General features: G+C 38.1%; 1 protein-coding gene across 1 annotated transcript; it reads left to right on the top strand.

Moving 5' to 3' along the window:
• Positions 1-11,137: 11,137 nt before the first annotated feature.
• On the top strand, positions 11,138-11,626 carry LOC148802351 (uncharacterized). Its single transcript, XM_088897878.1, has one exon. It carries the CDS (start codon positions 11,138-11,140, stop codon positions 11,624-11,626), a length of 489 nt encoding a protein of 162 aa, XP_088754004.1.
• Positions 11,627-13,029: the final 1,403 nt, after the last annotated feature.

Here is a 13,029-nt window from a genome sequence, read left to right on the forward strand (position 1 = left end):
GTCCCTTTTTTCATCAAATTGCTAAGAGGATATTTGAAAGCAGGGAAAATCTATGATATCCATATCATATCGGATGAGATGGACCAATCAACATTCAACTTTTTGTTTGGGTGAATACGGGTTATCCCAGGTAACCAGTTTTAAAAACAACTATTTAAATCACATTTCAAAAAAATGTCACCCTCCCCCTTTTCTCTTTATCTCCAAATTCCAACCCCATGCCCTGCGTTATGCCAACCTTATTATCAAGAAGCAATCGAGTCCCACTATAGAGAGAGACAACCTTTATTGCCGATGGAAAATGGCTTCCCCAGTTGCAATCGAGTCCATTGTCATCTTCAAGAGACCAGACAACCTTCGTTGGCGGAAGGTAATAATTAATTAATTAAGCTCTTTAAGTACTTATTATTCTATTAACCACCTGCAGCCACATCTATAGACTGTAGTCTATAGGAGATGAGAGGTGTATTTTTCTGCATTTTGGTTATTAACCAGATTTCTTTTTTCCTGTGTAGTCACCAAGGAGGGATTGTTGTAGCATTCTGCCATCGAAGAAGAGTTCCACAATGCACATATCCGTGGGCAACTGTCGAGGTGGTGAAGTAACTGAATTGTAGCATTAGAGATCGAGTTAGTTTTTGATTCATTAATCTGTATTTTTTTTAGGGGGGGGGGGGTGAGTTCATGAGGGTAAGATTAATTTCTATTCACATTATTATAACTGCTAATTCGTATAATACAACATCGTACTAGTAATAATGGTCTTTCTTGGTAGAACTCCAACTCCAACATAACAAATCTTAACAAAACAAAATATCAAAATCTCTCTAGCTAGTAACAAATTCAGAAATATGTCCAACCTAGAAGAAAATACAACTCAATTACTTTTAACCGACTAAGTGTTTCAGCTTCTTAGTTAGCATTCAGTTCCTCTGAAAATACAACTCAATTGCTAGTTCCCCGTATGTGCTTATTTTCAACTTCTCAAAACATTTTTTCGCTTACTATGCCTTGTGTTTATTGATTTTTGGTTTACAGACTACAGTTATGCCACTAGGAGAGGAGGAACTCCATTTGGTAGCCATGTTATCTAGGAAGAATGATAAACAATATTTATGTTTTTGGGGTTTTAATGTTGCACTAGTGCTTTACAATTCTTGTCTTGTCATGCTAAATCTTAGCTGTCTTGGCATGGTATTTAAACTTGATGAAACACTTGTAGTTGTAAACACAATGCGATCATTTGAGGATCAAATTGATGTCTTACAGCGGAAAATAAATACAGAGGTGGATCCCCAACGCATTGCTGGCATGTTAGCAGAGGTTAAGCGCTATAAGGATTACAAGATTATCTTGAAACAGTATGCATAAAATGATTAGGTTGTTGACAATGGAAAGGTGATTAAAGTTCAATCTGAGATTGTTCCAACCTTGTCTGACAACCATCAACCAATTGCCCGTTCACTTATAAGGTTACAGGAAAGGAACATTATTTTGACTCGCATAAATCCTGGGGTATGTATTCACCAAATCCAAATCCTTTACTTAGGACAAATCCATAACCCAATTGTGGATTTACAATTTTAAAAGGAGAAGCTCGACCAGAAGAGGAAACTCGAAAGAGATAAGAATGGGTAACGAGGATTCGGTTAACGGATAAGTTAAAGAGTGTTTTAAATTTTAATTAATATATAAAAAAATAATTACCGGTTACTTAAATAAATTCGGTAACTTCTGTATACATGGCAGTAATAGAGGTTTTAGATATGGTATGGTTTTCCATATCATAGTTGGACCCAATGTTTAGAATGGGCTTGGTAGTTTTGAACTAGAAAAACCGAAAACCATGGACCAGACACTTTTCTAGTTTGATGTGTAGTTTGGTTCTCACTTTCTCAGGATATTGGTTCAAAGAGAGCCATCCATGAAAGCAACGACAGTTCCTCTTCAAATTTTTTCTCCATCAAGGCACATAAATCATCATGGCATAAGCAACAACAGAAAGATAGACACTACTTGTGGAAAAGGATTTTCGAATGCAACAGTTGTGGCTATATGGAAATGCTAAGTGAACGATTATTTACAAGGTCATATACATAATTGAAGGGAAATTAATATGCAAGAAATGCGTAACTTTGAGAACTGTGGAGCTCTGATCAATGGAGAGAGAAGATGAGATTTAGGTGTTTAAAATATTGTTTGTAACCCACTGTGGACCCAACCGGTAGAATCATTTGAACCATGATCAAGATTTTGGGTCCAGTTATAGTAAAACTTGGAAATTGGTAAAAAATCGTTGACCTAATGAAAAATCATCCAACTTGGGTGGTTGGACAATTGACCTGTTCAACCTAGTGGAAGTGTAAAATGGGCCAGACCACCTGCAGGTTAACATGGTCCAGGACAGAATGGGCCATGTTAGGCACAGTCCGTGGCCCATGTGGGCTCGCGGTGGCACAGCCTGTGGCCCAGGCACAACACAACTTGTGCCAATTATAGCCGCTATAAGTTGGTATAATGGCAAATTACCCCAACATCTATAAACTATTATTTGGGGGGTATTTGTGTGTTTTATCAAAGGGGGTGCAAAAGTGACTAAAATGCCTCCAATTGGTATAGGGGGGGGGGTATTTCAAGTAGAGTGATAAATAAACTTTATAAATGATAAAAGTACCCCTCTCAACAACTATAAATGGATAGTTTAGGAGGATATTTTGGTCAATTCAATCATTTCTACCTCATAAATATCCTAACCCTTACACATTTTCATCCTAACAACAATCATTCTTATTCAATCAAATTCAATCTCCTATATCCCGTTCTCATACTTTCGTACTATTCTATAGTCTACCCTCATATACTCATTTCTTTTTCTTTTTCTTTTTCTTTTTTTTTTTTTTATTTCAAGTTTCAACAAATAGGAAGGCTTGACCAAGTGTCTCATGTTGAAGTTGGCAATTTGAATGACTTGAAAGCTTTGCATTCAAAGTTGAAATACTGAATCGACAGAATGGACTTTGAGGACCAAAGTGCAATTACCAGGTTGGATTCTTTTATAAATTTTAGATTTTAATATTTATTAAAATAGTTAGTTCCTCTTAAACCCCCTCTCAAATCCAATTTAATGCTGGCCCAAGTAATTTTATGGTACCAAGAAAAAAAACTAGTGATGTTTGGAATTATTTTATCTTGAAGAATGTATCAGGAAAGGGCATGAGAGCAATTTGCAATAAATGTAAACGTGAGTTTTACTATCAAAGTATAGTAGTAGTGGTAGTAGTATTGACACTAGCTATTTGAAAAGATATCTAATAGACTATTAGATGTCCAACATAGGAAATTTTGATATTTTAGCATAGTGGAAAGCACAGGAAAATAATTATCCTATGCTTATCGTTATGGCACATGATCTACTAACCCCTTTGGTGTCGATAGTAGTAGCGGAGTTTTGTTTTAGTGTAGAAAATGGATTGAGAGGTAAAAGGAGCTAGATGACAGATGGAACATTGGAGATGTGCATTTGTCTAAAAGATTGGTTTGATGCAGAAGATAGACTGCAAGATATGTCATCCCATGTATCACCACTTAGTGGGACTTGAAGAAATTTTTTTAGGTGATCGTAAATTTTGAGATTTTCATCAATTTTATTGTACCTTGTTAGTTATTTGTACATTTTTTAATTTCACTGTAAATTTCATTTTCTATTTTGTTATAACATTTTTTTTCAATTTCATTGTGTTTTTTTTTTTCAATTTTATTTAATCAGTATATATTTTTATTGTATGAATTGATTATTCATACGGAATAAAATTTTAAGATGATTTTTCTTTTCAAATTGTTGCTACAACTTATAATCATTGAATTTTTCATTTTTCCTTTTTTTTTTTTTCATTTTTGTAGTGAAAAAAGAAAGAAAATGAAAAATATAGGCTGGCCCGACCCAAGGCCTACGGGCTATGAGATCAGGCTTGTGTTGGGCCCCACCTCCAACTTGCGTAGGCCATGCCAGCCTGATCCACTATAGTAGCCATGTCGGGCTGGCACAACCTGCTATAGTAAGGGCAACATGAAAATTATACCTGTAAACTAGTGATCAGGTCACGGGTTTTACACTAAATATGTATGCAAACTTTAAGAGAGCATAACTTTGAGCTTTAATATCCGATAGGGCTGATTTTTTTTATTTTGATTTTGGGTCCGAAAACATACTTTGTGTGCTTCTTAGAAAACTTATGTTGTGTCTCCAGGCCCTACTTTCAATTTGATTCCTTCTTGAAACTAGCATGAAATCTTTGCAGTCCTCTCTAAACAGAACATCCAGAGGGTCCATTTTACATACCTGATCCCAGTTGAAACTTTTCCACAATGATGTACACTTTGCACCAAGAGAGGGTCCCAGGTAAGTGGATGGTAGCTTGCCAATCTTGCAGCTAAGGATCTTAACTCTTGTTGAAATTTACACTAATAATTGAGACGACTCAAACCATTGAAATGAGAACTTTAGATGGAGTATGTAGTTGATCTGGGTCCATGCATATAAAGCGTAAAGTCTCATGGGCATTTTTCAATAAAGGGACTTCAATATTCGTTTTAGAGGGATAAGCAACTTTATCGATGAGCACAATATTGCAGTGCCCACATTCTTTATGTTCCTGTTTAGATTCCATACTTGTTTAGGACTCTTTTATACTTTCTGAACAACCTTAGGTTGCCTCCTTAATAGGTCTTGTCCCACCTGCCACATATTCCTTACATTTTTTCGTATTTCATTCACTCCACCAATGGAACACATACACACACATGCACATTTCTGTTTTTCCCTCTATTTTGTCTCATGCATATGATTACCTGTCATTTGAGGATTGATGATCTCTTTAGATAAAAATGAGAGAGAAAGGATAGAAGAAAACGAGAACAAGGCAAGGTTAATTTAAAGGTTCTGGACATGTTGTCACTGCTATATAATTATAATAGTATAGGTGTCCTATTTCTTGGATTGCTTATCCTTGTTTAATAAAGTTCATCACCTCATTTTTTTATTATCCATTTTGCATTCTTTCATAATAAATATAGCTTCTTTGGTCTGGTGTTTCATAGATAGAGAGAATCGTTTGCACCCTTGGATAATCAATTGGTGACCCGCCAAGAATTTGATGAACTTAAGACAATGAGTGCACTGGTCTCTAGGGTTGATTGGATGATATCCCAGACTAGGGAAAACCCATCCAACAAACCTCCATCGGGCATACCCTTATCCCCATTGAGCCTCACAATGTATGCGCCCACACCCACAAACTTTAAGCCACCATCTTAATTAGTATCTTCATCGTACCAACCTTTAGTTCATGGATGTTCATCTAGTGCACTTGTAATGGCTAAGAAACCTCTTGTCATTTTGACCCCACCCTAAATAACTCTATTCTATGCATAATTATCCAAGTAAACATCACTATCCCTTGTGTTAAACAACGTATGCCCTTAACTTCAATTAAACTGATGTACATAAACATTTATCTGTAAATGAATAAAGTACAATGATGTTTCATGTTTATATTGGTATATTTTCTATAAATTACCCCTTAAACTGGACACTAAAGAGACACATATTATTTTAGAATGCTTTCATCCATTGGATAGGCTTGGGAGTTTATTCTGACAACGCTAACACTAGTGTGCTGCCAAGAAGTTGGAGCAACATGTCTCAATTGATAGGGTTAGACCCCAAGCACGACTAGTGGGTGTTTATCAGAAGCACGAAACCCAAACCTATTTCTGTAGAGAGAATGGGCCGAATGGCCCATAGGCTGCTTTTACATAGGCTACTTTTATTTATCTATTTGTTTATGTTTTTATGCTGTCAATGAGCCTCTAGCTAATGGACCTTTCTTATGTTATGTCTACTTAAGTAAATCACCCAATTAAGGGTCTCTCTGTAAATATTGTAAATTATGTTTAATGAATAGGAATTAGGGAAGAGAGGATTCATTTGAAAGTTTTCTCTCCAAACCTTATTTACCGCCATCTTCTTCTTCTTCTTCTTCTTCTTCTTCTTCTCTCCTCTTACTTTTTGTTTATTGCTGATTTCTAACACTTTTTCACAACTTTTTAATTAGTCCATTTATTTCAGAAGATTCCTTTTCTTCTTGGTATCAGAGAGGACTCTCCTTTTCCTTTCTTCTCTTTTTTTCCCATACAAAGTGTGTATGGAGAGCTAAATCGAATGAGTGGTTGAAGATCTTTTTGTAGCCCAGTTGTTAGTGGATTTTTGGAGAAAAGAAGACTGTCTTTGTCATCATTTTGATAGTCCCTGGTGTTTTTGCCCAAAACCCTAATTAACTGGAGAATTTTGCTTGCAGACCCCATAGGGAGCTTCACCTTGGTGCTTAGTGATTGAAGGGGTCCTTGTTCTTCCTCTTGAAGATCGATTCAAGTTTCTTGGTGTTCTGCAAAGTCTACAAGGAGAGACTGGTATTTTCTGTTTTCTTCTGGGTTTTGGGTGAGATGCAACTGATAGATACGGCTGCATAAAGGTTGGTACTTAGTATCTATTGTTTCCTGTCTTCCTTGCTTATCAATTGAAGTTGCTTGAAGTTCTTTTGGAGTGGTTTTAAGAAGATGGATATCTTGGGAGTTGAAAACAAGTGTGTGGCTGAATCCGAACAGGTTCTGGGAGCACCTGTTGACTCTCTTTTGGCTATGACCACAGTCAAGCTAGTTGAAACCAACTATCTGGGATGGTCACAATCAGTAAAAATTCATGTTTGTAGTAGAGGCAAGTGGGAGTAAGAAAGCTCCTCTAGAAAGTGATCCATCTTATGAAAAATGGATGCAAGAGAATTATATCGTCATTGGATGGTTAGTGAACTCAATGCAACCACAAAATCAACGTTATTTATGGATGAACCCAACAAAGGAAATATGGGGTAGTGTGGCTGAAACTTTTTCTCAAAATGTAAATGTGGCTAAGGCATATAAGCTGATGAGTGATGTGAATAATTTAAGGCAGGGGGAGAGACCTTTAGCCGTTTACTTCACAATGCTGAAATCCCTTTGGCAAGAAATAGGCCTAATGGAAACTGTTGTCTAGGAAAGTGCTAATGATGCTGAAACCTACAGGAAATTAGTTGAGAGAAACAGGGCTTTTGAATTCTTGACAGGGCTGAATCCCTAGTTTGACATCACCAAGCAAAATATCTTAGCCAAGGATAACGTATCCTTGTTTCAAGCCTATGCCTTGGTGAGTAGTGAAGAGAGCAGGACGCTGGTCCAGGTTCAAGGGGCTAGCCTAAGTGACCATTTTTCCAACACGGGGCTGAAATTGAAGGGGATTACAGGAAGTTTAGGTGGTTCAGGGAAAAGAGAAGTTGTGTGTGAGTACTGCAAGAAACCAAAGCATACAAAAGATAAGTGTTGGAAGCAGCACTTGAGATTCTTCCTCCTCGTTTCCAAAAGAAGACTGATAATGTGAAGACTGGAAGTGCCAGCATAGCCACTATTCCAGATATTGACAGGTGCTTATCTAATGAGAGGATTGTCAGTGAACAATTAGCAGTTATGAAGGTAGAATATGAGAAGTATGGGAGGATGATCAGTCACCTAGAGAGTGTGGCCTCTTCCTTTAACCCTTAGGGAAATTCAACTACTTCTGCATTTGCACATTCAGGTATACGAGTTACTGCCAATCGTGCAACTATCTTAGGTAATCGTAGGATCCCTTGGATCACTGACTCTAGTGCTTCTAATCATATGACTAGCCTTTCCACCTTATTTATTTCTTATGATTTGCTTCCTGGCCGGGATATGATTACCTTAGCCGATGGCTCTCTTGTTCCTATCTTTGGCAAGGAAACCATCAAAGCTACAGGCTCTCTTTCACTTTCTTCTACTCTTCATGTCCCCAAATTAAATACAAATTTGTTATCTGTGAGTAGCCTAACTAAATCTTTGAACTGCAGTGTAACATTTTTTTCCTTCTTATTATGTTTTTCAGGAACTGATGTCTTAGAAAGTGATTGGGAGTGGCCATGAGGCGAATGAAATATACTTGCTGGATACTCTCGGACAAAGCCAAGGATTACCTAAGAAAGTTGCTTTTGGATATATCTCTTCAGAGTTTGTTAGTTGTGTCATGTTATGTCACTTTCGTTTAGGCCATCTTTCTTTTTCTGCTTTGAGACATCTATTCTCAGAGCTGTTTAAGGGAATTAATTTGTCTAGTTTTCATTGCGAGTCCTGTGAGTTGCCAAAACATTGTAGAAGCAGTTACCCTTTGAGTAATAAAAGATCATCTTCTCCATTCCATATTGTGCACTCTGATGTGTGGGGGCCATACCACTTACCCTCTATGGGTGGCTATAAATTCTTTATCTCGTTCATTGATGATTTTTCACGATATACTTGGTTATTTTTGATGATATCCTGTGATGAAGTTCCCAAGCTTGTGAGGTACTTCCATGAATTTGTTATTACCCAATTTGATTATAGAATCAAAATTTTCAGATCTAACAATGCAAAAGAATACTTTGAGAGGAACCTAACCTGTTCTCTCACTAATTTAGGTTCACCATAGTTCATGTGTTTGAACTCCAAAACAAAATGGAGTTGCTGAGAGAAAAAAACTGTCACATTGTTGAATTTGCAAGAAGTATCCCATTTTCCTCACATGTTCCTACAAGATTTTGGGGGGATGTTTTTTCACTGCAACCTACCTAATTAACCGTATGCTATCCAGAGTGTTGGGTTTTAAGTTTCCTCTTAGCCCCCTTAATCTGGGTAAGGACCTTTTTCCTATTCCCCTTCATGTCTTTGGATGTACTTATTATGTACACATTCCTTGGTTATGCCTCCACACAAAAGGGTTATTGTTGTTTTGATACAAAATTTGGAACTCGTTATGTTTCAAGGGATGTTAACTTTGATGAGTCCACTCCTTTCTATGATTCTTCTCTGGGGAAGTGAGTCAAGGGAGGAGCAATCATCTCATGTTCCTTCCAATATTCCTATTCCTCTTCCATTACCTCCTCGTCCTCTCTTTAATCCTAGGTTGTACCAGCGGAAAAGAACTAGAAGTGGGAAGATTGTTTCCTCTATATCACATGAGCCTCTTATACTTTCAGTTACTGAAGAGACAATGGGTACTGATACAGTCCCTTTGGAGCCACCATTCCCAGATCTTAATGTCCTAATTGTTATCAAGAAAGGTAAATGGAAGTGTACTGCACATTGCATTTCTAAACAACTTTCCTATGGTTTGCTTTCTCCTTCATATTATCCCTATCTTTGTTTTGTTGCTTATAACCCTATACCCAGGTAAGTATCAGAAGTTCTTATTGTTCTAAAATGGAGGGATGCTATGAGAACTGAAATAGATGCTCTACATAAGAATGACACATGAGAAGTGGTTGATTTGCATGAAGGGAAGGAGCCAGTAGGCTATAAGTGGGTTTACACCATCAAATACCATGTTGATGGCACCATTGAGAGGTACAAAGCTAGGCTGGTTGCAAACGGCTATATACAAACATATGTGATTGACTATTTGGACACCTTTGCTCCTATTGAAAAAATGATATCTGTGCAAGTTCTACTATCTTCGATTGCTCATTTAGATTGGCCACTCTATCAATTGGATGTGAAAAATGCATTCTTGAATGGAGAATTACATGAGGAGGTCTACATGTCTCTTTCACTGGAGATGTATGACACAGATATGGAGGGAAAGGTGTGCAAAGTGAAAAAGTCTCTTTATGGACTTAAACAGTCACCTAGGGCATGGTTTGAAAGGTTTAGGGCTGCCCTTATTAACTTTGGTTACATACAGACTTAGTCTGATCATACCCTCTTTGTAAAGAGGAGAGGTTCTTTGGTGGTATATCTTATTGTCTATGTTGATGATATAGTAGTGACTAGTACTGATGCAACAGGGATAAATGATCTAAAATCTTTCCTTCATACAGAATTTGAGATCAAAGATCTTGGGGAATTGAGGTATTTCCTTGGCATGGAAGTGGCTCGGTCTAAGGATGAAATTTTTATCTCTCAATGAAAGTATATGCTAGACTTGCTCATTGAAACAGGCAAGATGGGTGCAAGTCCAATGGCTACTCCTATTGATACGAGTTACAAACTTTCTGCCTCAGATGGTGAAAGAGTGGCCTCCGGAGAAGTTTGTTTGCTGTTTACTACTTCTGAAGAACAATTAGCTGACATTCTTACCAAGGGAATCTCCAAGGCCAAACTTCAACATGACACTAGCAAGCTTGGCATGATTAACAACTACGCTCAGCTTGAAGGGGAGTGTAGAGAGAATGGGTTGAATGGCCCATAGGCTACTTTTACATAGGCTATTTTTATTTATCTATTTGTTTATGTTTTTATGTTGTTAATGGGCCTCCAGCTAATGGGCCATTCTTATGTTATGTCTACTTAAGTAAATCGCCCAATTAAGGGCCTCCCTATAAATATTGTAAATTATGTTTAATGAATAGGAATTAGGGAAGAGAGAATTCATTTGAAAGTTTTCTCTCCAAACCCTATTTACCGCCATCTTCTTCTTCTTCTTCTTCTTCTTCTTCTCTCCTCTTACTTTATGTGTTTTGCTGATTTCTAACACTTTTTCACAACTTTTTAATTAGTCCATTTATTTCAGAAGACTCCTTTTCTTCTTGGTATCAGAGAGGGCTTTCCTTTTTCTTTCTTCTTTTTTTTTTCCCATACAAAGTGTGTATGGAGAGCTAAATCGAATGAGTGATTGAAGATCATTTTGTAGCCCAGTTGTTAGTGGATTTTTGGAGAAAAGAAGGTTGTCTTTGTCATCATTCTGATAGTCCCTGGTGTTTTTGCCCAAAACCCCAATTAACTGGAGAATTTTGCTTGCGGGCTCCATAGGGAGCTTCGCCTTGGTGCTTAGTGATTGAAGGGGTCCTTGTTCTTCTTCTTGAAGATCGATTCAAGTTTCTTGGTGTTCGTCAAAGTCTACAAGGAGAGACTGGTATTTTTTGTTTTCTCCTGGGTTTTGGGTGAGATGCAACTGATAGATACGACTGCATAAAGGTTGGTACTTAGTATCTATTGTTTCCTGTCTTCCTTGCTTATCAATTGAAGCTGTTTGAAGTTCTTTTGGAGTGGTTTTCAGAAGATGGATATCTTGGGAGTTGAAAACAAGTGTGTGGCTGAATCCAGACAGGTTCTGGGAGCTCCTGTTGACTCTCTTTTGGCTATGACCATAGTCATGCTAGTTGAAACCAACTATCTGGGATGGTCAGAATCAGTAAAAATTCATGTTTGTAGTAGAGGCAAGTGGGAGTATATATCTGGGAGCAAGAAATCTCCTCTGGAAGATGATCCATCTTATGAAAACTGGATGCAAGAGAATTATACCATCATTGGATGGTTAGTGAACTCAATGCAACCACAAATCAGTCAACATTATTTATGGATGAACCCAATAAAGGAAATATGGGGTAGTGTGGCTGAAACTTTTTCTCAAAAACTAAATGTGGCTAGGGCATATAAGCTGATGAGTGATGTGAATAATTTAAGGCAGGGGGAGAGACCTTTAGCCATTTACTTCACAATGCTGAAATCCCTTTGGCAAGAAATAGGCCTAATGGAAACTGTTGTCTAGGAAAGTGCTAATGATGCTGAAACCTATAGGAAATTAGTTGAGAGAAACAGGGCTTTTGAATTCTTGACAGGGCTGAATCCCTAGTTTGACATCACCAAGCAAAATATCTTAGCCAAGGATAATGTATCATTGTTTCAGGCCTATGCCTTGGTGGGTAGTGAAGTGAGCAGGACGCTGGTCCAGGTTCAAGGGGCTAGCCTAAGTGACCATTTTTCCAACACGGGGCTGAAATTGAAGGGGATTACAGGAAGTTTAGGTGGTTCAGGGAAAAGAGAAGTTGTGTGTGAGTACTGCAAGAAACCAAAGCATACAAAAGATAAGTGTTGGAAGCAGCACTTGAGATTCTTCCTCCTCGTTTCCAAAAGAAGACTGGAAGTGCCAACATAGCCACTATTCCAGATATTGACAGGTGCTTATCTAATGAGAGGATTGTCAGTGAACAATTAGCAGTTATGAAGGTAGAATATGAGAAGTATGGGAGGATGATCAGTCACCTAGTGAGTGCAGCCTCTTCCTTTAACTCTTAGGGAAATTCAACTACTTCTGCATTTGCACATTCAGGTATATGAGTTACTGCCAATCTTGCAACTATCTTAGGTAATCGTAGGTTCCTTTGGATTATTGACTCTAGTCCTTCTGATCATATGACTTGCCTTTCTACCTTATTTATTTCTTATGATTTGCTTCCTGGCCATGATAAGATTACCCTAGCCAATGGCTTTCTTGCTCCTATCTCTAGCAAGGGAACCATTAATGCTATAAGATTACCTTTCTTTTCCTTCTTATTGTGCTTTTGCAGACCTAAAGTCTCAGAAAGTGATTGGAAGTGGCCATGAGGTGAATGGAATATACCTATTGGATACTCTTGGACAATGCCAAGGACAACTTAAGAAAGTTGCTTTTGGATATATCTCTTCAGAGTTTGTTAGTTGTGTCATGTTATGTCATTTTCGTTTAGGTCATCTTTATTTTTCTGCTTTGAGTCATCTATTCCCAGAACTATTTAGGGGAATTAATTTGTCTATTCTTCATTGTGAGTCCTGTGAAGACAGCTCGCTATGGGAGCACGCTACAGGACAGCTCGCTATGGGATAGCTCGCTACAGGGCAGCTCGCTATGGGATAGCTCGCTACAAAGCAGCTCGCTGTTAAGCGACGCGGCGTTCTCAGGAAGCTTCTTATCTGACGAGACCATACCCGTCAGACTGCATCACGTTTCCTAACTGACGGCACAGTCCTTGCCAGCCCAGCAGACTGCACCCACGTCTCTCGATAGAGGGTGGCGTGTCTGTCCTTTTTGGGTCGTGTCTCATCCGATTGGGCAGTACTCTGCAACAATTACCTGCGCAGCCCTAGAAAATAACGGCTGCGACATAGGGCCAGTGGCGGTTACTTCTGATTTGA

The sequence above is a fragment of the Nelumbo nucifera genome, chromosome 2 (assembly GCF_055504915.1).
Source record: "Nelumbo nucifera cultivar China Antique chromosome 2, China Antique-T2T, whole genome shotgun sequence".
In the NCBI taxonomy this organism is placed as follows: Eukaryota; Viridiplantae; Streptophyta; class Magnoliopsida; order Proteales; family Nelumbonaceae; genus Nelumbo; species Nelumbo nucifera.